Source organism: Panthera tigris, chromosome A3 (assembly GCF_018350195.1).
Source record: "Panthera tigris isolate Pti1 chromosome A3, P.tigris_Pti1_mat1.1, whole genome shotgun sequence".
In the NCBI taxonomy this organism is placed as follows: domain Eukaryota; kingdom Metazoa; phylum Chordata; class Mammalia; order Carnivora; family Felidae; genus Panthera; species Panthera tigris.
The window spans coordinates 42,904,888-42,932,387 of record NC_056662.1 but is presented as its reverse complement, the minus strand read 5'-3'; the positions used below and the strand labels follow the sequence as shown (position 1 = coordinate 42,932,387).

The window sequence follows — 27,500 nt, the reverse complement described above, 5'->3', positions numbered from 1 at the left end:
TCTCACGGGGAGTCTGGCCTCAGCCCGGTCCCACGGGGGTTCTGGGTGTGAATGGCACTATAGACCAGTGGCGGGCACTTTTATGTCAGACATTGGCTGAGGGCTGCCTTTCCCCTTGGCTCAGATGTCAATTGCCCAGTGCCCATTCCTTGGAGAAGGGGACAGCCGGGAGCTGTTAGCTACCCACACACATGATAGATAGAGAATGAAGCACTAGCTCAGAAAAGGGGGTCAGCGTAGGGGACCAGCAGCATCCGCTACGCACATAGTGGAGGAAACCATGGTATTTAAGTGGGGTTGACAGGACCACTGAGGCCAGCATGGGAGATTATGGTCAGAATGGAGAGAGGGAGCCATGAGCTTTAAAGAAACGAACGCACATCTAGTTCACAGCCTGTGAAAAACATCATGGGCCTGTTTTTAGAGAAGATTCTTTTGGATTTGTTTAAGTGTTTAGGTTGAGCCAGCTGGGATGCCTCCTAAGAATGGCCATCCATGGAAGGAAATGGTTTGCTTTTGGTGGGGGAGATCTGTATTCTAGAATAAAACATAATAGCCGGTATTTGCATGTGCCAGACTCCGCACCAAGTGCCCACCCTCACTACTCCTGAGCCGGCAGCACCAGCACCACCTGGGAGCCTGCTGGGAACGCAGAACCACACTGAGGGCTACGGCGTGTCAGGTGCGGTCTGGGCATTGTTTACTGCTCCCAACAGGTGCACCAGGCTCTTCCGACAAGTACAGCCTTTATTGAAAGTATTCTATTTTTCTTGTTTGGAAAATGGCTACTCATTCTGTAAAAGTCTCCAGCCAATGTAGACCAGAAAGTATGAGCCACTATAAGCAGCTTGAAAAGGACACAGGCATCCGTGGGGTCTCCAGCGCAGCCTTTGTGGGGGGGGGGGTGCCATGGCGTATAACCCATGTTGATTATAACTTTATGACTCGAATGAAGGAGTCCGTTCAAGGCACCTGTCGTTCCTGTGGAAGCTTCTGAGTTCCAGGGAGAGGAGCAAAGGAATTTAGATTCTCGAGGTCAGGGAAGTGGGGAGGGGGGCACTGGCCAAAGCTGCAGTATCTGCCCCACCCCTTGGGACGCCCTCTGGCCTTATCTTCCAATCAGACCACATTGAGAGGGACTGGAAGGCAAACAAATCCCATCTTGATTGAAGAAGAGGAAACAATGGTGTCTTTGTTTGGAGCCTACAGGGAAGGATTGACTAGTTGGGAAAAATGCAGATTGGGAGAAGTTTGGAGTGGGGCCGATGGCTGCCAAAGAATAAAGTCAACTCCACCCCTAGGGAGTTGAATGCTGTCCTGTGGGATCACCTCTTTCGTTCATCAGACTGTCTGCTTTATTTTATTTTGACTTACATTTTAGCTAAAAAAAAGTAATACGAAAGGGAACAAAAAATGAAAGGAAAAAAGTCAGCCTTCCTCCCCCTTCCAAGCCCCAGTTCCACACCTGAAAGCAAACCACCATTTCACTTCCAAGTTTTTAACACACATAACTTTTTTCATGCCCTATATATCTTGGACACTGTTTCATATATCTGCACAGGTAGACATACCTTAACTGTCTTTAATAGTTATCAGAGCATTTTTAAATACAAGATGAAGGGGCGCCCAAGTGGCTCAGTCAGTTAAGCGTCTGATTCTTCATTTCAGCTCAGGTCATGAGCTCATAGTTTGTGTGTTTGAGCCCCATGTCGGGCCCTGCACTGACAGTGCAGAGCCTGCTTGGGATTCTCTGTCCCTCCCCCTCCCCCACTCGTGCTGTCTCTGTCTCTTTCAAAATAAATAAATAAATAAAGTTAAAAAATAAATATGAGATTTTGACATAATTTCAAAAACGGAGGCACCATCAACAAACACCATCTCAAAGTTTCTTTCCTTTCCTTTCTTCCTTCCCTTTTTCTCTTTCTCCCTTTCCTTTCCTTTCCTTTCCTTTCCTTTCCTTTCCTTTCCTTTCTTCTTTTTTCTTTTCTTTCCTCCCTCCCTGCCTTCCTTTTCTTCCTTTGTTTCTTTTCTCTCTTCCTTCATTTCTTTTCTTTCTTTCTTTCTCTTCCTTTCTTTTTTAAATGTCAGACTGCCATCGATATTCTTGTACATCCTTTGTCTACCTGTGTGAGTCTTTCTGTAGATAGTTTCCCTAATGTGGGCCAAAGGGTAGACGACGTTACAATATTTTGTGGTCATTACCACACTGCCTCCAGAGGAGGTTGCCCTAGATATCCACTCCCACAAGTTCATGTTTATATAAAGTTCAATAACGGAGCACTTAGCTACAGCAAGGAGAGCAAGCAGAAAGCACCAGTAGCAAAGAATTTTCTTTGGAGATGTGTGATGCGAACCTTTATTTTAGTAATAGGAATAGAAAATTTGGGGCACCTGGATGGCTTAGTTGGTTAAGCATCTGACTCTTGATTTCAGCTCAGGTCATGATCTTATGATTTGTGGGTTCGAGCCCTGTGTCGAGCTCTGCGCTGACAGTATGGCACCTGCTTGACCTTCTCTTTCTCTTCCTCTTTCTCTGCCCCTTACTCTTGCTTTCTCTCTCAAAAACAAACAAATAAATAAATAAATAGGAAATTTGAAGACAGGAAACCATTTTGGATAACCCAATGAAGTAGTTTTTGGATGAGGTAGTAGAAGCCTTACAGCACAACCTTCAAAAAGTGACAGTGAAGGAGGTCTCTCTGCACGCTTCTTCTGCACCAGACACCTAATGCCCACATTTAAAAAAAATTGTCCCTTTTTAAAAATTTTTCTTTCTTTTCTTTTCTTTTTATTTTTAAGTATAATTTATTGACAAATTGGTTTCCATGCAACACCCAGTGCTCATCCCAACAAGTGCCCTCCTCAATGCCCATCACCCACTTTCCCCTCTCCCCCCACCCCATCCCCTTTTTTTCAAACGACTGTAAGATAACAATACATTCCCAAGTGCTTGCAAATAGAAAAAGTGTATATACCTGTATGTGTATATATATATATATATATATATATATATATATATATATATCCATATATATATATGGACAGCGTGTGTGTGTGTGTGTGTATATGTACAGCATATAGACAAATACTACATATGTGCCCACCAGCCAGTTAATGAGTAGAGCATATTTGTGTTCTCTTGAGCTGTATTGTAAACTCTTGAAGCTGTATCCTACCGAGTACTTAATGTTAATATGTTAATACGCACCAGGCCCTTTGCATGTGATGTCTTGATTAATCCTCAGAGCAGCCTAACAAGGGGGTATGAATGTTATCCCCATTTTATAGGTGGAGAAACTGAGGCTCGGTGGATTCGGCCATCTCTCATGGGCTCACATAATGAGTAGGAGATGTGTGGCCTTGGACTCTTGCTGTGTGGGTGTTAGTGAGTTACTGATGTCTGGAGCAGGCATGGTGTTTTCTAGTTCTGATATCTCACTCCAGACATGAACAAGGTTGGCCTTTGCTCCAGAGCACTAAGGTGGGTGAGGCCCCAAAGTCAGGGGGGACTTAGCATCGGTCCCCCTTGCCCAGGGGTCCTCTCTGGCCACCTTCCTGTCTCAGCCACCCCCACCGCACCAAGTTCACGGGGGGCGGGGGCTCCAGGAGGAAGGGGTTTGTTCCCAAGCCTTAAAAGGGTCACCCAGGGGCTGCTGCATGACAATGTCAGTGAGTGAGGGATGAGTGTGGTGTTTGCAGAGAGGGGAGGAGGAGCAGGTGTGCAAAAGTCAGAATTGCCCTAACTAGAGCTTTCGGCACCTGCTGTCTTCCATCCATCTCCGTGTCTGTGAGTCACCGGTCGTCCGATCTAGGCTCACGTCCCACCCTCCCTGGGAAAATTCCACCACAGCGGCCATCCCCATTTTCTCTGTCATCTGGGTGATGTAGGACTCTGCAGTCTGTAGCCTTTGCTGTGTAGACCTTGCTGGGTGTTCTGCCCGTGGAAGGTGCTCGGTGACCTGTTGGATGCAGGGCAAGGAGACCGGTTCCTGGCACTCTCACCTCTGCCAGGGGGCAGGGATCAGGTGAAACCCTGGTCGGCAGCCGCTTCAGATCACCTTTTTGGGTCACCTCTGGGGCCAGGCCTCCTAGAGCAGGACTGGAAGAATCTGTCCTTTCCCCGGGGTCCAGGAGCTTGCCTGGGGTAAGTGTGCTCCCCTTTCCACATATTTAGTTTGGATGTTTTAACACAGTAGTGGGTTGAGTAACTGGTCTCTGGGTGAATTTCTGTTGTGATGAGCTGTAGGTTTGAAATCAGGTTGGCTGCTTGATCTGCCAGCTGCTGTCCCGGCCCAGAAGGCCTGATGAAACACAAAGCCCTCTATGGCGCAAGCATGAAACCCCAAACAGCCCTATTCCTTAAATTTGTAGAAGACTAGCTCCGAGGAAGTAACCTCTGTGACTCCTCCTTCACCATGATGGTAGGGGTTCGTTCTTTCATTTGTTGAAAAATTATTTACTGAGCACCTATTATGTTCCAAATGCCAAGGATTATGAAGGAATTTCTTAACTTCTGGCAGTTTTTCTAGAATGTGTGGAATATAACATAGGCCTGCACTCTGCTTGAGGAGACTGGAGTAACAGCTCACCATTGCATTGACCCCACAGTTTTTTCACAGGAGTGTTCTAGGATATGCTTCATGAAAGGGATTTGGTTCATTCAAGTGCTTGGATGGGGGTGGGGGAGACTTTTTTCCATTTCAACTTACTTTAATTTCCTTCAACTTCCATTTCAACTTCCTTTATCATCTGTGCACTTCATGAACAGGAAGGGGCTCTCTCAGCCCCCTCCACAAGCCACCATTAAAGAAGTGGGGACATTTAGCCTTGAAGAGAAAATACTGGGGGGAGGGCAGCTTTCAGACACCCAAAGTGCAGTCCTGACGCCTAATTTGGTAGAATTTGCCTAGGAAGCTGTCTGGTCTTAGACTTCGGTTTGTTGGGGGTTTTTGGATTATGTGTTCAGTCTGCTTGCAATTTTCTGTTTCTTCCTGCTTCTGTTTTGGTCATGCCTAATTTGGCATGGCTTGGGAGCTGTGACTCCCTGAGAGATCCCAGCACAGGCAGCTTCAGCATCACTTGGGAACTCGTTAGAAGTGCGTTCCTACCCCAGAACCAGAAACACCAGCGGTGGGGCCAGGAATCTGTGTTGTGACAAGCCCCCTGGGTTTGAGGACCACTGCTCCACATTCAATTCAGTCTGGGGTAGGTCCTGGGACTCTGCATTTCCAGCAAGCTCTCAGGTAATGTGATTTGACTGTCGGTCCGGGAAGCGCACGTTGGAACCCTGTTGTACAAGGCAGTCTGTCTCTGGCTTGGGAAAGCTAGCATTTGGGTATAGCTGTCCAACAGCACACCATGGTGCTGTTGAAAAGGAGTGAAGCTGAACAGTAAGCACCAGCATGGGAAAATCCTCACGATGATTGGGAAGCTAAAAAAGTGGATTTTGAAAATATCTCTGGGTAAGTTTGCTTCCATTGAAGCCAGGATAGTAAAATCATCATAAATTTCATTTTTGTCTAAAAAAAATAGTTAAACATTTTAAAACGTGAGTTTTAATTACAGCCTACTTTTCAATTTTTTACTATTTTTCTTCAACAATTAGAACATTATGGGGAAAAGAATAACCAGTTAAAAAATACACAAAAACACCTACATAGGGCTCACATCTTCCTTTTGCCTCCGGGTCCTGTACAGCATTGTTGGGTCTTGTCCCTGTTTAGGATTTTGATAACTTGTTCATATGGATTTTTTTTAATGTGTTTTGGTTTTTGAAATATTACCTTTTTTAAACGTTTATTTGTTTTGAGAGAGAGAGAGCGCATGCAAGCACCTGTGTGAGCAGGAGAAGGGCGGAGGGGCTGGGGGGCCGGGGGGGGGGAGAGAATCCCAAGCAGGCTCTTGCTCAGCGTGAGCCCCACACAAGGCTCAGTCTCACAAATGAGAGATCGTGACCTGAGCTGAAATCAAGAGTCAGACTCTTAATGGACTGAGCCACCCAGGTGCCCCGAAATATTATTTTATCTTGACTGATGAGTTTTTGTCATACCCTTAAATTTGGCATCTGAGGCTTTGGGGGTTCCTGTAGGAGATAGCTCTGCTAACCTCTGGGCTCTTAGATTGTCTGACTGTAGTGGCCGCCCTCTTTGTTCCACGTACCCCTAGCACGATGCGCGCCCTCTCCCGGGCTTCCAGGTTATGTTACACTGTGCTTCCTTTACAACCAGGATCTCCTCCTTTAGAGCCTAAGTGGGGCCCGCCCTTACCGCTGCTTGTGTGACATTCCAACCTCACATTCAGGATGAGTGCTCTTGGTGGAAATAGGAAGGCCTGTGCTTTGATGAGGCTGAGCTCCCTGGTGTATATGGCACCTGTTAGCTCTCCATCTAGAAGGCGAGCCCCGCTAAGATTAGCCCGATTCTAAGGCCAGCGTGAGATCCAATTTGGAAATGCTTTCATACCTATAGCAGATGCCACCCATGTCCAGCCCACGCCCCTGGCTCCTGCCTTTTCTGGGCACACCTATCCACGTAGCAACTGCCCACACCTGCAACTCTGCCTGAGGGTGTTCCTGCTGGCACAGGACAGTGAGGGACAATCAGTGCCACCCAGAGGCGGCCCTAGACAGTGCTGCTGGAGGAGGGCGGGGGGTGGGGGGGTGACTCAGAGGTGAGGGTTCTGCATTGTTCCCTGAGCTTGCCTGGTGCACTTGGACTCCGGCTGCCTACAGCAGTGACTGCCTTGCTATCCCCACCTTGTAGGGCTCCTTCCTGTCCCTCGCTTCTTCACTCACCTACAGGTGCTACTGGAATCTTTGTCACAGGGTCTGTTTCCAGGAAAACTGCAACTAGAATAAAAACAAGGTTTACTTTGCCCACTATAAAATCAAAACATTGAAGCATACAAGTGGGAAGACTAAAGCTCTTCCTCCCAAAGCCACGTGGTGTTTCTTTGCCAAGTTTGCATCCCTTTTTATGTTTGCTCATGTGGATGTTGTGAACCTTTGTGGACACACTTTGTGTCTTGCCTGAATCGTTTTCCTCATGTTGAATCCCTCCCTATGCTGATTTCCTTTTTCTCCTACTTCTCCTACCCTTCAGCTCCTGGCAACCATTTTTCGACTCTGTTCCTATGTGTTTGACTTTTCCATATAAAAGTGATACCATGCAGTATTTGTCTTTCTCTATGTGGTTTATTTCACATAATGCCCTCATGGTTCATCCACGATGTTGCAAACATCTATCTCCTTTCTCGTGGCTGTGTAATATTCCATTGTATAAATATACCACATCTTTTTTTATTCGTTCATTCGTTAATGGACACCTAGGTTGTTTGCATATCTTGGCCATTGTGAATAATGCTGCAGTGACCACAGGTGTGCAGGTGTCTCTTTGAGATCCTGTTTTCATTTCCTTTGGATATATATCCTAGAAGTGGGATTGTTGGGTCATAGGGTAGTGCTATTTTTAATTTTTGAGAAACCTCCATACTGGTTTCCATAGTGGCTGTACCCGTTTACATTTCCATCAAAAGTGCACGAATGTTCCCTTTTCTCCACATCCTCAAGGACACTTGTTATCTCTTGTCTTTGATGATAATCATTCTAACAGGCGTGAGGTGATCATTTCAGTGCAGTCGTGATTCACATTTTCCCGCCGATCAATGGCATCGAGCACCTTGTCATGTCCCTGTTGGTACTTTGCACGCCTTCTTTAGCAAAGGTCTATTCAATTTCTCTGCCCGTTTTTGAATCAGGTGGTTTGGTTTTCTGCTATTGGGTTGTGTATCACGATTTTAAATGGCTTCGCGGTTGGGAGGCTGTGGCTTGGCCGTGACCAACTGGTGATGTGTCTGCCCATCGACCTTGCAGGCATTCGCCCCTACAAATGTGACATCTGCAACAAAGCCTTCACCCAGCGCTGCTCCTTGGAGTCCCACCTGAAGAAAATCCACGGGGTGCAGCAACAGTACGCCTACAAGCAACGCCGGGACAAGCTCTACGTCTGTGAGGATTGTGGCTACACGGGCCCCACCCAGGAGGACCTGTACCTGCACGTGAACAGTGCCCACCCGGGCAGCGCCTTTCTCAAAAAGACATCCAAAAAATTAGCGGCTCTTTTGCAAGCCAAGCTGACGTCCACACTCCAGGGGAATGTCACCCTGAGCGAAGAAGAGGAGAAGTGAGGAGGTGCAGGAGGAGGAGCGGGGAGAGACGCTCGAGCTGCCACGCTTAGGGGATTTTTGGTTTTGGAGGGGGTCCCCCGCCCCACTGGGCTCAGTTCATCCCTCTGCCCTCCCGGGGCCACGGCAGGGGATCTGTTCCAAGGTTGTCAATGATGATAGTGGTGTCCAGCCCCCTGTAACCCACGTCCTGTTGAACAGTCACATTAACAAAAGTTCGTGGATGGCCACGATCGCCGTGCGGTATTTTTCTTTTTTCCTGTTTTTTTTTTTTTTAAACGATTTTCACATGTGGAGGCAGAGGTGTTCTTAGACTATCATTTTATGGTGCCTTGAAATAAAAGTCCTTTCACCTGAAATGCTACTCAAGCAAGGAAAAGGAATTTTATTATTCTGAAAGAGTTTACAGGAATTATTTTAATGAATGAAACGTTCTTGTGACACTTCCCTTATAAAAACAAGGCAGGAGAGCATGGAGTTCTAGCTCCCTGTTTAGGGCTTATTGTGGGACATTTGACTTCAGGTTACTTTGGGTGGGTGATTTTGTATTGGTGGGTGGGGTTGAAGAAGCATATCTTGAGTGCTGGGTAGGAGAGCAGATGAACGGGGGCCTCAGGGCTGATGGGCAGAGACTCCTGGGATGGACGGGGCAGGGCACTTAACGGATGCTTTGGTCACTCTTTGTGGCCGTCGTGTTACTGTGGAGATGCCTCTGGCTTTCTGGGGCTGGGACTTGCTGGCTGTAGGCACTTGTCCCTCCCTTGAGTCTGGCACTGGGGGAGAAGTGGAAAACGCTGGACCGTGAGGAATGCTCGCTGGCCTGGCCCACGTCCTGCTCATGTGGGAGGCATAGCAGTCTCTTTCGAGGCATGTGACTGCTGAGTGCTGTGACCTTTGGCTACCTGCACCTCCTCACCTGGGAGGCCTGGCCCCAGAGGCCCAGGAGGTTAACAATAAAGCCGACCTGAGACCTAGGTAGGGCAGAAGAGAGGCAACAGCCCATGGGGGTGAGGGGGCTGGCAAGGTGGTTTCCAGGGTCCTTCTGTGACTGGAGGGCTAGCAGGAAGGGCCCGAACCCTCAGGGCACCATGGCGGCCAAGAGAGAGATTCTCCCCAGTCCTGGAGCTGCCAGCACTGGGAGCTCCAGGACCAATTGCTGACATCACGTTGTGTTTCCTAATGCTTGACACAGAGGAGAGAGTCTAGAAAGCTTTTGATTTGCTTTTATCTGGGTAATTTTGACAACAAAAATGAGTATTCCTAGAAGGGAATCTCTAAATGACTAGTTATTTAGGGGCAGCTGGCCTGTGGCACGGAGAATTGTGAACTAGCTGACACGACATTCTCTTTTAGGGATAGATTTTTATTTATTTTTAAACTTTTAAAAAAAATTTTAAAATTTTCAAATAAGCCAACATGGGGCTTAAACTCATGACCCCGAGATCAAGATCTGCAGGCTCTACTGATTGAGTCAGCCAGGCGCCTGGGGCAGATTTTTATTAAACAGAATTCTCTGGGTTGCAAGTGACAGAAACTCAGTTTAAAATGACTTGAACAGGGGCTCCTGGGTGGCTCAGTCGGTTAAGCGTCCGACTTCGGCTCAGGTCAAGATCTCTCAGTTTGTGAGTGAGAGCCCCGTGTCGGGCTCTGTGCTGACAGCTGGGGGCCTGCAGCCTGCTTCAGATTCTGTGTCTCCTCTCTCTGCCCCTCCCCCACTTGTGCTCCGTCTCTCTCTGTCAAAAATAAATAAAACATAAAAGAATTTTTCTTAATGACTTGAACAGAAAAGAGAGTGTATTGGCTGATAAGTCTAGGGTTGTCCAGCTTCAGGGGTGGCTGGATCGAGGTGCTTAAATCATGTTATCTTCACTCATCTTTTTCTCTTTTATTTGGTTTTCCCACAGGTGACTTTTTTCTCAGGCAGCTTCAAGTGGGGGCCCCATGGCCACCCTGTGCTCTGGATTTCTGTCCCATAGTGCAGCAGCCCAGAAGAAGGGTTTGTCTTTCAGCCAAAAATCTTGGGCTGGTGCTTCTTGTCTGTGATTGGTCCGATTTGGCTTTCGGGTCCACCCTGAGCGGGTCAGCTATATCTCTGGTCTGGGAATAGGAAAGTGGTTCCCCAGCAGCAGAGCGGGTGCCATGACCAGAGAGGAAATGGATGTTGGGCAGGTTGTTGTCCTAGCTAAGACAGGCACAGCTGCTGTAACAAAGATTCCCTACAAATTCTGGGGCTTTGGGAAGAAGGCAGATCATTTCTCACTTAGCAGCCCTGGATTGGCAGATGGTTTTCCTCTTGCCGTCACTCAGAGACCCGACTTCTTTCCTTTGTTGCTCTGCTGTGCCCTAGGACGTTTTTAACATAATGCCTGGGTGAAACTGGGTCTCTGTGGGTTTGGGCTGTTAGGAGGGTTGTCTTGGTTTGCTTTCTCCGCAGATTCTTAGGCAAGGGTTCAGATTCAAGTCAATGGGTTAGGAGGCGATCCCAGGAAGCATCTGTAGTGGGAGTGGGGAAGTGTGACAGGAAAGAGCAGACAGCCAATAAAGGGAGTTACTGCGGTGGCGCCTGGAGCTTAATCCTAGTGGGGATCTCTAGGAAACGAACAGGACAGATGCGTCTCCGTGCTGCCTCCCTCGAGAACATAGGAAACCGTTTGTCCACGAACTCCCCATCCCTCTGGATTTAGTTGAGGGTGCTGGCATCGGGGGCATTCATTTCTGGGCCCTTCCAATTTGCCCTGTGCACTGGCCAAGCATGTTTCCCATGTCAGGAAGAGCACTCAGGTTACAGGGGTTGGCCGTAAGCAGTCTCCAGCACGTAGAGCTGAATGCTGAGGAGACCTGAGGTGGGTGGTGCCGGGTCTGGAACAGGCGTGGAAGGGTCACACCTACTATGTGAAGCTGCTGACCCGGACATGGCACAGAGCCCTTCCGCTCCTGTTCCGGGGTGAGGATTTTGCCATATTACCTTCTTGGCCATATGCCCTCATATGCTGGGACCGGGGAATGGAACGAGGTGGACGTCTCACAGTCTCTGCTATGGCAGGCAAAGCCAGCTGACATCCACCTTGGCCTTTGGCCCCCTCCCCCTCCCAGTCCTGTCTGCGTGTCCTGCTCTCAGCCAGTTGTCGGGGAATCTAGCTAATGTGTCCAGGATCACGATTTAGGGGGCACTAGTTCTCAGGCTGGGGGCCTCGGGACCTTAGGCCCATGGATAGTGGGATAGCAGTTACATGCGTTATGGTCCATATTTTATATCCCTCACTGGAAACCTCATATGCACTTGTACAAAGTCTCCCCAACAGTCCTTGCTTTGGGTTGGTACTAGGTCAGTACAGTGTGGAAACTCATGCATCTGCTGGTCAGAAGTGCCTATTGGTGGTTCCTTTTGGAGAAAGGCATCTGTTATCAATTAATGGGGGTGGTTTGGATAAGTTTCTAGAAGTAGAGTCTGAGACAGGGATTCTGGGCTAAATGATTTCCCTGGAGGAGGCTCTCAGGAGAAACCAGTAAGGAGGAGATGGAAGCAAGTTACAACAGAAGAAACCAGGTGAAGATGTGGGCTTGGCTGGAGTCTAGCCTCAACCTGATCCCAGGGGAACTCTGGAGGGTGAATGCCACCATAGACACCATCCCACCTTGAGGCGGGGCGCCAATCATTGGTTTTGGGTTATCTCTGGTGGGGAGGGGGAAAGGGACATGACCACTGGGCTATGTAGCTGCCAATGCTCTCAGCAGCTGGGGGCTTAATCACAGGAATGGATTATTAGGGGTGAAAAACTTTGCGGTCCGTAGGTTCTGGCTATTTCTCCATGGATTACTTTTAAAAAAATTGGTTTTTAAAAATTTTTTTAAATGTTTTTATTTATTTTTGAGACAGAGCATGAGCAGGGGAGGGGCAGAGAGAGAGGGAGACACAGAACCTGAAGCAGGCTCCAGGCTCTGAGCTGTCAGCACAGAGCCCGACTTGGGGCTCGAACTCATGAACTGTGAGATCATGACCTGAGCTGAAGTCGGTCACCCAACCAATTGAGCCACCCAGGTGCCCCCTGCAAAAATTGTTTTTTTGATGTTTATTATCTAGTTTTGAGAGAGAGAGAGAGAGTGCAAGTGGGGGAAGGTTAGAGAGGAGACACAGGATCCGAAGCAGGCTTCAGGCTCTGAGCTGTCAGCACAGAGTCTGATGCAGGGCCCAAAATCATGAACCGTGAGATCATGACCCAAGCCGAAGTTGGATGCTTAACTGAGTCACCCAGGCATCCCTATTTACTTTTTGATAAGGGAACTCTTCTGGAGCTGAAGGAGCGAATCACTCATTGCAAATTATGTCATGTTTTGGGGAGAAATAAAAAACATATTAAAACGCACACAGGGGGCGCCTGGGTGGCGCAGTCGGTTAAGCGTCCGACTTCAGCCAGGTCACGATCTCGCGGTCCGTGAGTTCGAGCCCCGCGTCAGGCTCTGGGCTGATGGCTTGGAGCCTGGAGCCTGTTTCCGATTCTGTGTCTCCCTCTCTCTCTCTGCCCCTCCCCCGTTCATGCTCTGTCTCTCTCTGTCCCAAAAATAAATTAAAAAAAAAAAAAACAAAAAAAACGCACACAGAGGGGCACTTAGTGGCTCAGTCGGTTAAGCGTCCAGCTTTGGTTTCGGCTCAGGTCATGATCTCATGGTTTTGTAAGCTTGAGCCCCACATTGGGCTCTGTGGGCATCAGGCAGTGCAGAGCCTGCTTGGGATTTTCTCTCTCTCTCTCTTCTGCCCCTTCCCTGCTCACGCTGTATCTGTCTCTCTCAAAAATAAATAAACTTGAAAAAAATGCATACAGTCTTCCCTCCAGACCTCTGCTTCATCTGCCAAGGCTCTCTACCATCATTTTTTAAAACACGTTTTTGTAATGTTTATTTATTTTTGAGAGAGAGAGCAGCAGAGGAGGGGCAGAGGGAGAGGGAGACACAGAATCTGAAGCAGGCTCCAGGCTCTGAGCTGTCAGCACAGAGCTCAACACGGGGCTCGAACTCACAAACTGTGAGATCGTGACCTGAGCCGAAGTCAGATGCTTAACCAGCTGAGCCACCCAGGCACCCCACCTCTCTACTGTCATCATCAACCACTGTTAGCTTCTTGTGTAACTTTTTAAAAATGTTTTTATTGATTTAAATACTCCCTACACCCAACATGGGGCCCAAACTCACAGCCCTAAGATCAAGAATTGCACACTCTTCTGACTAAACCAGCCAGGCTCCCCTTCTGTAAATGTCTTGAGTTTCTTCACTCACATATAAGCAAACAAGAATACAAGTATTATTCTCTAGATGTTTTAGAATTAGTAGATAGCATCATGCATCCTGTTGAGAACCTTGCATTTTCCTTTTAATAATGCATCTGGTAGCTCCTCCTATAACAAAGTTCTCATTCTCTGTTACGGCCATCCAGTCTTGTGTTGTATGCACATATCATAATGTAGGTCATCCTGTCTCCTACTGATGGGCATTTTTGTTGTTTCCAGTGGTTTGCTACTTTGAAGGGTGCTACAGAGAGTGATTTCATATGTATGTTATTTCACATGTGTGCCAACCTATCCATGGGATAAATTCCCACAAAGGTACTTGTCGGGGCTAAGTCATATCCACTGTAACACTGATTGACACGAAAAAATCTGCAGTCCCACTGGTGACATGTGAGAGCAGCCCTCTCCTCATCGGCCTGCCAGTCCTAGGTCACCATGGTTCAGGATTTGGGCCAATGTGATGGGTCTTACTTTACATGAGTAAAGTGATGCGTGAGAGAAAGAGGTTGAACGTTTTTGCACATGGTTAAGGGCCGTTTGTGGTTCCTTTTTCTGTGAACTGCCTTGAATGGCCATGTTTCTACTGAGCTGTTGGCCCCCTTTTCTGTCTAATTTCTAGGCGTTTGCTTGTTTGTTTATATCAGGAGGTTTAGCTCTTTGTGATGGAAGTTGCTGGCTTTCCTCCCAGGTTGTCATTTATCTTTTGATTTTGCTCATGCTGCTTTTTCTTGGCCAAACAAAAGTTTTGTGATTTTTATGCAGTTTGCATCGGTCCATCTTTTTCTTTTATGGCTGCTAGAGATTGAGTCGTCGTTAGAAAGGCCTTCCCTCTCCGAGGTTCTATCGGAATTCTGTCGTGCCTTTTTCTAGGACTTTAATGGTTTCATTTTATCACGTATAAATCTTTGATCCGTTTGGACTGTTTCCTGGCGCATAGTGGGAGGTATAGATCCAACTTTATCATTTTCCAGATGGCTGACAAGAGATATTTTTTAACAGGGAGCTGATCCAAAACACACCAGAGACGCTTTCTTCAGGAAAAGGTCGCGTGCCTCAGCAGAAGGTGTTGCAATTATAGTACGGAGCAGTTTTCTTTAATTAGCAAAGATTCGTTTGTTCAACAAGTATTTACCGAGTGCCCGCTGTGTGCCAGGTACTTTTCTAGATACTGAGGCTGGGGAAGAACGGACACAAATCCCTGCCCTCTAGGAGCTCCTGTTTTCTTACGGGGAGACACAAGAAGTAAGCAAGTACAAATACACAGTCTTAGCTAATATACAGAAAAATCAAGTTTGATGTTTTAGCTGCTCTGACCATGTAACAGACTGTGCCAAACCTTAGGGGTTCTTAGGCCAGGGATTTGGGCAGAGCACAGAGCAGGGCAAGGGGGTGGCTTTTCTCTGCTCTGTGATGGCCAGGGCCAGAGCTGGAAAACTCGAAGCCTGGGGCCTATGAACCACCTGAAGGCTTGTTCACTCATGCAGCTGGTGGTGAATGGTGGCTGGGGCCTTGATTCCTCCTCACGTGGGCCTCCCCTTACGGTCTCTCCATGTGGGCTAGTTTGGGCTTCCTTTGACGTGATGGGCTACCAGGGAGAATGCCCTAAGAGAGATAGAAAGAGAGAGAGAGAAGGCTGTATTGCCTATGAAGAGCCCACCCTGGAGTCCTGCAGTGTCCCTTTTGCCACATTTTATCTGGTAGAAGTGAGTTCCTAAGGTTGGTCCGTATTGAACGAACAGGAGGGGAGTAAGACTCCCTTTGGAGGGGAGGAGTGCTTCTAGGAGAGTCTGTGGGAGCATACTCATTGCTATGGCCATTTTTTTAAAGTGTGGACTGTCACACGTGGCAAGGAGGGCTGGGATGAGGATGCATAGGTGACGTTGGTGGAGATTTTTGGCGTTTTAAATAGGGGGCAGGGGCGTGGCACACGGCTGGCAGGAGTGAGCACGCCTAGTGGTTACCTGGCGGAAGCCTTCCAGGCAGAGGGACCGGCAAGGGCACAGCCAGGAAGCAGGAGCCAACCTGACTAGTTTGAAGAGCGAGGATGAGTGTAGCTTAAGCGGGAGTGAGAAGAGATGGGGAGATAAACCAGGTCAGAAGCTGGGGGAGCAGCCCCAGTTGCAAGCGTATTGTAAAGGCTTAGGCTTTTCCTCTCAATGAATTGGGAGATCGGTGAGAATTTTCAGCAGAGGAGTAACACGATCTCACGTTTTAATGGGCTTGCTGTGGCCGCTGTGAGAACAGATTTGGAGGTGGGAGGCACGGGTGAAGTGGGGAGACCAGTCAGGAGGCCACTGCAAAAATCAAGGCAGGGCAGGATGAATGCTGGGTCAGGGTGATAGTGCAGGGTCGGGGGAGGCTGGCCAGATGCCGGATGGGTACTTAAAAATAGAGCTAACTGGGTTTGCTGATGAATTGCATGTGGGTTGATGGACAGACCACACATCCAGGTTTGTCTGGGACAGTTCTAGCCTATACAATGAATGACACGACACCCTAGTTATGAGAAGCAAGAGAGCAGGCAGGACCGGCTTTAAAGTTTCTGGCCTGGGCCACGGGGAGCATCGTGGTGCCATTCATCGAGATGGAGTGACTGAGAGTTGCTGGTCAGGGAGGAGCGGAGTCAGGAGGAATCAGAGACGTCCAAGTGCCTTGGGAGCACAAGGACAAGTTGAGCAGGTGGAGGGGTGTCGTGGGCGGGTCTGGGGTGGAGGCGGAACGTGAGTGTTGCTGGACTAGAGAAAGAGGAATAAAGAGGAGTCCAGGAGGCTGGCTGCGGTCACACTCCAGTGATGACGAGAGCCCTGGGCACGCCAGGGCAGAAGGTGAGGTGTGCGGGAGCCCGGTGGAGAATAAGGAGCTGCCTGGGAGAAGAGGGGCCGTGGTGAGAGGCGGTGGGGGTGCTGTGAATGAACGTCTTTCTCAGGTAGGTGTGCCTCTTCGTCTCAGGAGACAGCGCAATCTGATCTTTTCAAAGTGACTTAGTCATCCTCATACATGTGGCCTGCCGTCATACCATTTGTAGGCATGGCATCCATGGCCCATAGGTCTACGTTGGGGACTGCTCTGCTCTGTACCTTCCGTGTTCACTTGGAGTTTTCTTCCTCCCCTTGCTGGCAGGTATCGCTTTCCTTCTTGTCCTATCATAGCACCCCCCCCCCTTAATCCAGTCTTTCCAGGCCACAATTGCTCGATAACCGGCTTATCGAGCACACTAGAATCATAAAATGAGGGGCTGTCCTGTGACCTTTAGTCACTATTGAGGCTGCTATGAAGGATTTCTTCCTTTCTTCTTCGTTTTCCCCGGCTAATTGCTTACTGGAAGGTAACTTCTAGATAAGCATAGTGGGATTATAAAAGTTGTTTTGTTGCCAAATTAATTCAATAGTTCAGTATTTACTGGGCACACCCTCCCCACCGGACCTGTGAGCTAGACACGCCTGATTTATCATTCCTACAACAAACATTAGGGGGGCCTGCAGACAGAACAGCCCCAAATCCCAGCCTGTTTCGAGTTTACAGTCTAGAGGGAAAAGGTAGACCCCACAAAAGATAAATTAGTAAATAGCACGTATGGAGTCGGTGCTGAGTGCGTGGAGAAATCATCAGAGGAGGCGCAGGGAGAGAGCGAGGGGTGGAGGGTGCAGTTTAAATAGGGTGACCCTGGGGGGTCGGAGTGAGAAGAGGGAGTCTTGTCAGTTGGGACCCGGCAGCGTTACCAGGTGAGCACCGTGTACCTCAGCACATCCCGGGCCTCCCGTCACACTAGAGATAACTCCCAAATCCTTTTCTATGGCCTGCGTCGCTGAGGCGGTCTGATGCCCAGCTGCCCCTTGACCTCATGGCTCACAGCTCAGCTCCTGCCGCAGTAGAATGTGCTCTCCTCACACACCCCAAGCACACTCCTGTCTCAGGGCCTTTGCATGCCCTCAGATCACGCCATATCACTCCTCCACTTGATGCTGGTCTCTGCTCAGATGTCACACAATCAGTGAGGCCTTCTGGGTGGCTGGCCCCCAGTGAGCCCTGCCTCCCAGGGCCCACTGCCCTGTGCAGTCCCTTGCATGCACACACTGAGTATATGCTGGCCCTGTGACCCACTTGAACCAACAGAATGCCAGGAGTGAGGCTGTGCCAACTCTGGGCCTGAGCCATAAGATGGCCTGGCAGCTTCTCGTTTTGAATTTGGGGAGCCCTGGGCTGCCATGGAAGAAGTCTGGCCACTCTGCTGGAGAGGCCATGTGCAAGGGCCATCTGGACAGGCCACCTGGACAGGGAAAGGGACCACCTGTCCCGACATTCCAGCAGAGCCCAGCCTCCTTGCTGTCCCGGCCAAGACGCCAGACACATGAGTGGGGCGTCTTGGATATTTCTGCTCAGTGAGGCCTCAGCCGACTGCAGCCCCAGCGAAAACCTGTGGGGAACAGAACCCCCCCAGCCGGGCCCAGTCAGTCCACAGAATCTCAGGAGATCATAAAATGATGGTTGTTAAAACAACAGTCATCTTGAGGTGCTTTGTCACGCAGCTGTAGATCCTGGGACACTCCCTGACCACTCAAGCTGTAGCACCCTTCTGTTTCCTCTCTTCTGCTTTTGCTTCACTGCATTTCAAGTTTCTGGACACTGATACATACATGAGTTTGTTTATCACCATCTCTCCCACCGGACTGTAATCTCCATAAGGTGGGGGAATCGTCTTTGTTCTGCTCACTGCTTCCTTCCCGGAGCTCAGGACAGTGCCCAGCTCGTAACAGGCACTCAAGTGTATGAGTAACTCTTGAATGAATGAATAACAATGAATGAACGTGTTGAATGGATATAATAAATAGCCACTCTTCTACGATCAAAATAGCCTTGGTTTCAGAAGGACCCTTTTCTTCTGAGAAGAAAACAGCCAATCCCCAGCTCATAAAGGCACACACTGTTCCATGCGGTACCTCCTGCCACTGACCTTGGGCCTGAGACCTACACGTCTTCTACATGGAATGCTGATTGGAAAAGTAAGCCGAACGTTTACACATAAACAGCAACTTTAAGCAGATCCAGTTCTGTGTTTGGGGAGCGCCCTGTGTCCCCGAAGAGGGGGCAGGAAGCAGTACCTGACACTAAGCCAGGCTTAGGAAGGGGCAAAGAGCACCCGGGTGCCAGGAGGAAGAACGTAGGGCCCTGCCCCCGCTCCTCCTGATTCCCAGGGCCCACCTGCACCCCCTTCTCCGTGACAACTCCCCAGGAGTGCCTTCCAGGTGAAGGGGCAGATTTGTGTGGTCCCCATGGTCCGCACAGTTGCTATTTCGGTTCCCCCCTCTCTTCCACCGGCCTGACATTTTCCCAACTGATTCCAAGCCCAGTGCACCATTTTAGCTGACGTGGGTGAGCGTTTCGTGGGGACAGCAGATGGATGGGATGACAAATAGCAGGATGGTGGGGACAGCTGAGAAGTGCTTTTTCCTGTGCCAGAGCTGTTGGCTGTGCACGTGCTCCAACGTAGTCTAGACACTGCGGAAGCGGCAGCATGTGCTAAGGGACAGCGGGCAAGCTGGCTTCCATTTCTTTCTTTGCTGCTAAGCATCCTTAGCTACATCCAATCAACCAACTCACCAACTGTCCCAGAAGCAGACCCTGAGACAGTAGTTATTTGGCCCCAGGGAATGTGACAGGGTGGTGAGGAGGTGAGATAGGGGAGAGAAGAAAGGCAACAACGGGGTGTGTCAGTGAGCAAGTGACCTCGACAGGGCTGTCCCACCTGTGGTGTGAGGAGGCGGCGCTGTTCATCCACCAACTCCTGTGTTTCTCCTGTTGGCTGAGAGTGGCTGCAGGGGACTTCCTCCATGGAACCTCAGCCTGCCCTGCCGCTGGACAGAACCTTCAGGCAGCTCTCAGCTTCCTAGGAGACATCTGGCTTAGTTCAGGCTGCTCTAACAACGCACCGTAGACTGGGTGGCTTATAAACTATGGAAATTCATTCCTCACAGTTCTGGGGGCTGGAAGTCCAAGATCAGTGTGCCGGCATGGCCAGGTTCTAGTGAACGCCCGAGTCCTGGTTGCGGACTGCCATCGATCTCATATTCTCACATGGTGGGAAGACGGCAAGCTGGCTCTCTGGCTTCTTCCTAGAAGGGCACTAATAATTCCACTCATAGGTCTCCACCCTCGTGACCTAATCACCTCCTGGAGACCCGGCCTCCAAATACCATCACATTGGGATTAAGGCTTCCACGTGTGAATTCGGAGTGACACAAACATTCAGTCCACTGCACCGTCATGTGGAACAGTTAAGTGCTGAGGGTGTATGGGTGGGGCGAGAGAGGGTTCGCTCCACCAACCAGCCCTGTCTGTCGTCTGCCCCAGTCGGGTGCTGTGCTAGCACTGGGGCAGAGGACTTTTTTAAGTTTTTATTTATTGATTTTGAGAGAGAGAGAGAGAGAGAGAGAGAGAGAATCCCAAGCAGGCTCTGCACTGTCTGCGCGGAGCCCGATGCGAGGCTGAAACTCACAAACCGTGTCATCATGACCTGAGCCCCGTAGTCAAGAGTTGGATGCTTAGCCAACTGAGCCACCCAGGCGTGGAGCAGAGGGCATATTAAACCAGATCCTTGCTCGTAGCCTAGTAGGGGAGATGGTTAGACAGTAGATGAGGTGAACAGGGGTGCAGAGGCCTGTGTCAAATGCCGCAAGACGCAGATCACCGCTGAGGGTACCGGGAACCTTTGCAGAGCAGGGAAGATGAGTGGGGGCTTGAGAGCAGATATGAATGCAGGGTTACATACGTGTAGAACTGCGCTCACATGGCGGCTGCCTTCTGTGAGGCTGGACACGTGGGATTCCTCACTAGCAAACTCTTCCCGGGCGTTCAGCACGGAAAGCTACACGGCGCAGAAGCAGGCGGAGACCTCTCAGTCCCACATGTTCAGTAACACCTGAGGTGCCAGGCTAGGAGGGAGAGCTGGCTGATGGCCCTGGTGACAAATCAGAGGGTCCTGGAGCTGGAAGGTGGTTGGAGAGGCCACTGGCCCTGTCTCCCCAACTCATGTCCTACAACTGGCTGGGATTTGAAGACCTCGTGGGAGGGGAGTGTGCCAACATCTTGTAAGCTGTCCCAGCGGCTAGTGAGCGACCTCTCCCTTCCTCTATGGCCCGCCTCTTTGTGCACTTCTTTATGCCTAGCCTCAGGGAATATTCTCATAATCTGCCCCATTTATATACTACTTTATAGACTGAGAAGCACTGTGATTTACAGGCCCTTGATTAGTTCTTACAGCAACTCAGTGAGGCAGGTATGATGATCCTAACTACGTTCTTCAGTTGAGGAACCCAGGGTCCCCCAAACGTCCCTTTTCTCTCCCTCCTCTTCCTACCCTTCAGAGGTCTCCTGGGCCTTCATGAGGGTGGGAAGCGATTCTCTCCTCCTGTCTCTGGTCTGGCCTCGTGTTTCCTAAATGACTTCAGACCGTTTCTGTACTGCACATTTTATGTGCTGCTGTGGAGAGAACACTGGTGAAAGTGTTAGCACGCGGTCAAAGTCTTCTATCCTGCTGGTTATATGGAGAAGAAAACGTCAGGTTTTCTTTGGCAACTTTTTCTTGAAGACCCTCTTCTAACAAAGAGGCCTCAGATCTGGCCTAAATAAGAACCTCAGTGATCCTCAAACATGGCCAAAATCCTGGCACAAGAGTGAAGTTTAGGAAATACTAGTCCCTAGTAGAGATTATTAAACTTGATCATTATCGTTATCATAATAAAACAGTTACTATTGAATATCTGTTATATGCCACAAACTTTACATTTGTTATTTTTAACAATTATTTTTGAGACAGCGGGAGAGAGAGCAGTGTGTGTGCCCGTGTGGGTAAGTGGGGGAGGGGCAGAGACAGAGAATCCCAAGCAGGCTCCGCAGCAGAGCCAGAGGCAGGGCTGGATCTCACGACCATGAGATCATGACCTGAGCTGAAATCAAGTCAGACACTTTAGCCCACCGAGCCACCCAGGCACCCCTACATTTGTTATTTCTAATCCTTATAAAAACTTTATGAAGTCGTTGCCTTGCCTATTTACAGATGAGAAAACCAAGGCCCAAAGACTTTGGGTAACTTGCCTGAGTCATACCATCAGCACGGTAGATTGTAAACATGCCCCCAGTTCTTCCCTTCCCTGGATCCACACCCCTTTGCAGTGTGACTTTTTGGCTTTTCTCGTCAAGAAGTGATGAGTGGAATTAACGGCCCCCCGCCTCCTGAGAACTGGGGCTTCAGTGAATGTGACCCAGACAGGCTTGAAAAGCACAGTGCACTGGGGCTTGTTCTTTTGCAGCTCCTGGGAACCCCTTCCAGCACTGCCTTCTGAGCGAGCCCAGGCTAGCCCACTGGAGGATGGGAGGTGCAGGGCCAGGCATCTCCGAGGCCCGGCTGATGTTGAGCTACCCTAGATCGACCTCAGCTCGGTCCCCAGACCAGAAGTGCCAAGCTTGTCCTCGGACTCAGGAGAAATAAGTTTGAAGCCGCTAATTTTGGGGTGATTTGTAACAGCAAAGTGAGCTAATGATGCTGTCGGCAAGGGGAAGAGCTAGGATTTCACCTGGTTTGTTCTCTCTCTCGTCTTTCCCATTCTAGCAAATGACACCCACCTGCTCAAGCCCCGAACCCAGGAGCTACCCTTCATTTATACTTTGTCCTCACCCTGCTCATCCAAATGGCCAGGCAAGGGTCCCAAAGTATATCTCGGATCTGGCTCTTGCCGGCATTTCCTGCCACCTCTCTTGCCCAAGCCACCATCAGCTCTCTCTCATCCAGACCAGGGGATGGCTAACATTTTCTGTAAAAGCCCAGATAACAAATACCTCACACTTTGCAGGTCCTACAGCCTTTGTTGCAAATACTTAACTCTGCAGCCACAAACAATATAAAAACAAGTGGGTGTCGCTGTGTTCCAATAACACTTTATTTTTAGACAATGAATTTAGAATTTTTATAATTTTCTTGTGTCACTAGTCTGCTTGTGACTTTTTTCAAACATTTCAACAATTTTTTTTTTTTTTTACATTTTATTTGTTTTTGAGAGAGACCGACCACAAGTGGAGGAGAGGCAGAGGGAGAGGGAGACACAGAATTCGAAGCAGGCTCCAGGCTCTGAGCTGTCAGGACAGAGCCCAATGGGGATCGAACTCAAAACCCGTGAGATCGTGACCCAAGCCGAAGTCAGACACTTAACTGACTGAGCCACCCAGACACCCGTCAAACATTTCAAATGTGAAAACAGTCCTCAGCTCACAGACTGTACAGAAACAGGCAGCAGGCCGGATTCGGTGTCTGCCTGATGCTGAGGCCCCTGCTTTCGACACCACAGCATCTTCTTTCTTGCAGAGTTGGGAAGACTTGAGGGAGGATTGGGTTTAGACCCGAACACTTAGAAAATTAAGATCTGGCTGAACAAAGGGAGGAAGGGAAGTTATTTGAGGCAAAGGCATTCGCAAAGTAACAGCTTAGAAATGGGCATGAGCCAGGAGAACCTGGGTGGCTCAGGTGGTTAAGCATCCGACTTCGGCTCAGGTCATGATCTCGCCGTTTGTGAGTTTGAGCCCCGCGTTGGACTCTGTGCTGACAGCTCAGAGCCTGGAGCCTGCTTCGGATTCTCTCTCTGCCCCGCCTCTGCTTGCACTCTCTTTCTCTCTGTCTCTCAAAAATGAACAAACATTAAAAAAAAAAAAATTTTTTTTTTTAAGGAAATGGGCACGAGCCTGCTGCTAAGGGACAGTCTAGATCAGCCCGAGTGGCTGTTTCTAATCACAGCTGACCTATGCTGCTTGTTGAGACTTTTTCTTTTAATATCCCATTAATTTAGTAACAGTACTTGATTAAATGCCTGACTAAGGTTATAGAACCTTTCAGTAACATTGCTTTATTTATACCTTTATCTTTCATGGAACATTTTTGTACAGATCTTTAAAAATGTACCTATGCCTTTGATGATTAACCACTAACATTGTCACACGCTCTTAAATCTTTGTAGGCTATGATTTTAAAAGTCTTCACAGCAGACGGTCCAAGTGCCTGATTTGGAAGGGCGATAATTGGGACCCTGGTCAGCCCTCTGTGGTGGTTTGAGGGAAGGAGTCTGATGCAGGCGCTTACTTGACCACTTGCCCAGGGGGGAGGTTAGGATCGCTCAAGGAAAGCCTGCCCTGCTGGGAGCCACAGTCTCCGGCCAGTTTGTAAATAGCCTCGTTCCTAATTTATCTCACTCCTCTTTTCTGAGCCAGTGACCCAGATTCATTGGGCTGTGAGGCCGCGCGCACGGGGTTGCACAGACAGGTCTCCATGTTGCTGTGCCGGGGAAGATGAGGAGAAAAATCACGAGCTGCTTAAAAGCGGGGAAAGATAAAAGAAGAACCCTCACACAGTTGCCTCAATTCCAACTAGACCTGTGGTAGTGATGCAAATGCCTAAATTAACCCCAAGATACAGGTAGGTTCACCGGTATTTGGCTTGTGCCACATAACTGCAGCCTGCTTTTCCCACCACTAGATGGCAACCCCGCTTTAAAGCAAATTTTATTCAAACAATAACGCTGTTCAAAATAAAAACTATTCTCACCCCATCATGTTGGCACAAAAAAGTCCTAAAACTCTTGGGTTAGTGAATGTGTGGGACAGCAGGGAATTTCAGAAAGCACCGGAAGAGTGAGTTGATAGCACTATTTTGGAGGAATTTGGCGGTAATGTTCATGCTGTGCACATTATGTGACCCAGCCACGACACACGGAGATTTGATCATCTGATTATGACGATGACGGCTAACGTTTACTTTGTCCCCACTGTGTGCCAGGCCCTGCCCTAAGTGCTTACCTCATTTGCTCCTTACAACTCTCCCGTCCCCGCGCACCCCCCACAACTTACCAAGGAGGAATCCAGGCACACAAAGGTCAAGCACCTTGATCGAGGTTACAGAGCTATTAAGTGGGAGAGCCCAAACCTTTGCCCTGCTTCCACTACACTGCACGTGCCTCGTGTGCACCCGGAAACACACACCACACACATATAGGAGGGAATCCACTGCAGCAGTGTTCGTTAGCCTAAACAGTGCGTTAAGAGACAATAAAGCACGAGGGAATGCTGCAGAGCCGTTAAAGCCATGCACTAGACCTAGAAGCGGTCAACCAGTACGCATCTCAAAATCAAATGCTGAGATAAAGTAAGCAAAAATCAAAACGAGGAAGCAAAACTGTATATTATTCATTGAGACCAACAAGGGGAGTAAAACTATAAAAGGACACACCGGAAAGGTATATACCAAATTTACGACGGTGTCTCAGGGGCAAGGTTAAATGGGATTTGGGGAACAAAAAGACAAGGGCTTTTAAATTCATCTGTAATGCCCTGTTATTTTCTTTCTCTCTAACCTACCTGTCTCGAGCAAAGAGGCAAAAGCTCAAAGCCTAGCCTGATCCAGAATATCATTTTTTATGATTGGATCTTTACAAATGCAATCCTCAAGCCTGATAACTGCTGTTGTCAGGCCACCACACAAACCTTTTCCTCCATCAGGGACATCTCCCCAGAGAGCTTTTCTCAAGCTCCCTTCTAGAGTAGAAATCACCTAAGAGGTCCGAAGGTGAGACTTCCAGCGGCAGCAGCATATGGTTTTTGCTTAAGGTGCAGGACTCTGAGGCTGGAAAGAGGGGAGGGAAGAGGGAGACAGGGAGAGTCAGTTCTAACTTGTACTTAGCGATTGATTTAAGACAGCGGTTCTCTTTAGGGCGCCAGCTCCAAACAACTTCTTTTATTTAAAACATTTTTTTTTCTTTAAGTTTATTTTGAGAGTGTGTGTGCATGAAGCGGGGGAGGGGCAGCGAGAGAGAGAGAGAGAAGAGAGAGAGAGAGAGAATGAATCCCAAGCAAGCTCCTTGCTGTCAGCGCAAAGCCCCTCATGGGTTCCATCTCCCGAACCATGAGATCACCACCTGAGCCGAAACCAAGAGTCGGGCGCTCCACCAACTGAGCCACCCAGGTGCCCCTGAAGTGTTTCTTTTAAAGTTCAAACTATTCCCTTGCTTCACTGTTTCTTGTGGGGGGTGGGGGGAGGGGGGCGGAGGGCAGGTTATAATCAAATGTTTAATTGCTCAGGTGGAAAGACACAGTGATTCCAACAAATTACCTCCCTCCAACTCCATTTAAAGCCAGTAGGCAAACTGGTTACCTAGAAACACAATGACTTACAACTAACCCTCTTCCTGTATTTACCAGAGTCAACACATATGAAACCACAGGTCATATGTTGACAAGTTTTCCTAGAACTATAATAGGTTTATAGAGGTTAATGCTCTCAGATTAAACAGGAATAATGGCTCCGAGCAAGAGGCCAGGTCTGGGGGTGGGGACGGGGAGGGCAGAAGGCATAATTTTAGAAAGATTTGAAAATTGGTTTTTAGTGCCAGCATGGACCTTTTGTCAGCAGCTGAGTGCACTAAGAATGTAAATTACGGAGGAGAAGGCTATGTGGGTAGCTTTGAACCTAATGGATTGTCTCAAAGCCAAAGACTAATACTGTGTCCTGTACTGTAAGGAAGCCTCCTCACAAAAGCAATTTATACCTCCTTTTAAAAATATTTTAAGCATCCTCAATCAGAGAATCCCTCATCACAAATCTTGTTTCATTTCACTGGAGTTAAATATGCCATATCACTTAGGGGAACAAGTGGTATCCACAGTTCAGTAACATACATAGTAATTTTTTTTTTTTTAAGTTTATTTATTTTGAGAGAGAGAGAGCATGCACAGGTAGTGGAGGGGCAGAGAGAGGGGGAGAGAATCCCAAGCAGGCTCCACTCTGTTAAGTGCGAAGCCTAACGCTGGACTCAAAGTCACAAACGGTGAGATCATGACCTGAGCCAAAATCAAGAGTTGGCTGTATAACCGACTGAGCCACCCAGGTGCCCCCATAGATGGTAATTCTTGAAAAATTATCTAGTTAAGAAACGCAGATTTGGCTTTCTCCTCCTATGTGTTAGTGGGGAAAACAACTTTTCATTGACATTTCCCTCTCAAGAGGACTGCGACTTCTTGAAGTAGTGACATCTGAGGAATATTAGGATTGTAGTGAGGAACTGGTGTGTCCCTGGTTTTTTCAGGGAAGCCTGCCCAGGGATCAACCCTCATTGTTCTCATAGAACCGTGTGCCTGGTCAGACTCTGAGTCTTTCATGGAACTCTTTGTGCCATTAGCTCGGGAGACTCTTGATGCAAAGTGTCAGGTCCAAGGTGCATTTATAGTAACCGAAGAGAACTGTATTAAAATGAAGTCTTGCTGGGCCCTGGTCTCACAGGGTGGCAAAATCTGTTACAACTTTTAATTATCTCACTTGATTTTTCATTTTGGAAATGACAGGCTACATGAATATCTGCTGCTTGGAAAGAATGCAGAGGTGTACAGAGTCAGTGAAAGGTCTCCCTCAACCCTCCTCTCTCCTACCTGAACCTTACTTTCCTTGCCAGGTGACCATGGTGGACAGCACCTCCTTCTTGTGTGCACTTACAGAGAACACATACCAAAGCTACTGAGCCAGTAGCAAACATGTGAATTTTGGGTGCGCCTGGGTGACTCAGTCAGTTAAGCGTCCAACCCTTGACTTCGGCTCAGGTCATGATCTTGCAGTTTGTGAGTTCGGACCCTGGCTCTGCGCTGACAGTGCGGAGCCTGCTTGGGATTCCCTCTCTCCTCTTTCTACCCCTTTCGTGCTCTCTCAAAATAAATAATTAAACCTAAAAAAAAATTGTGATTTCTGAACTTCTAAAACCAAATCTAAACAATTTCCAGGTTTATGAAATTACTCTAGAAACACACAAATCTAAATAAAAAGAAACAGAAACAAAAGCTTCATTACTTTACTCACATCTTGTATTTTATTTCTTACAATTAACAGCTAAGAAAAAAGTGATTGTAGCACCCTATTATTTTAAGACCACAGCTGTCACTCAAATGCTAACCCATCCCATAAAACAGGGAACCTTCCCCCAAAGCTACACTGGCCATTTATTCAAGTTTCCTGAT

General features: G+C 48.5%; 1 protein-coding gene across 1 annotated transcript in view; it reads left to right on the top strand.

Annotated features, from left to right (window-relative positions):
• Positions 1–8,711, top strand: part of OVOL2 (ovo like zinc finger 2) — a 29,733-nt gene extending 21,022 nt beyond the window's left edge. Inside the window, exon 4 of the mRNA XM_042979740.1 lies at positions 7,871–8,711. Coding sequence (XP_042835674.1) covers positions 7,871–8,184 — 314 coding nt within the window. The 3' untranslated portion in view covers positions 8,185–8,711. The remainder of the gene's footprint in view (positions 1–7,870) is intronic.
• Positions 8,712–27,500: the final 18,789 nt, after the last annotated feature.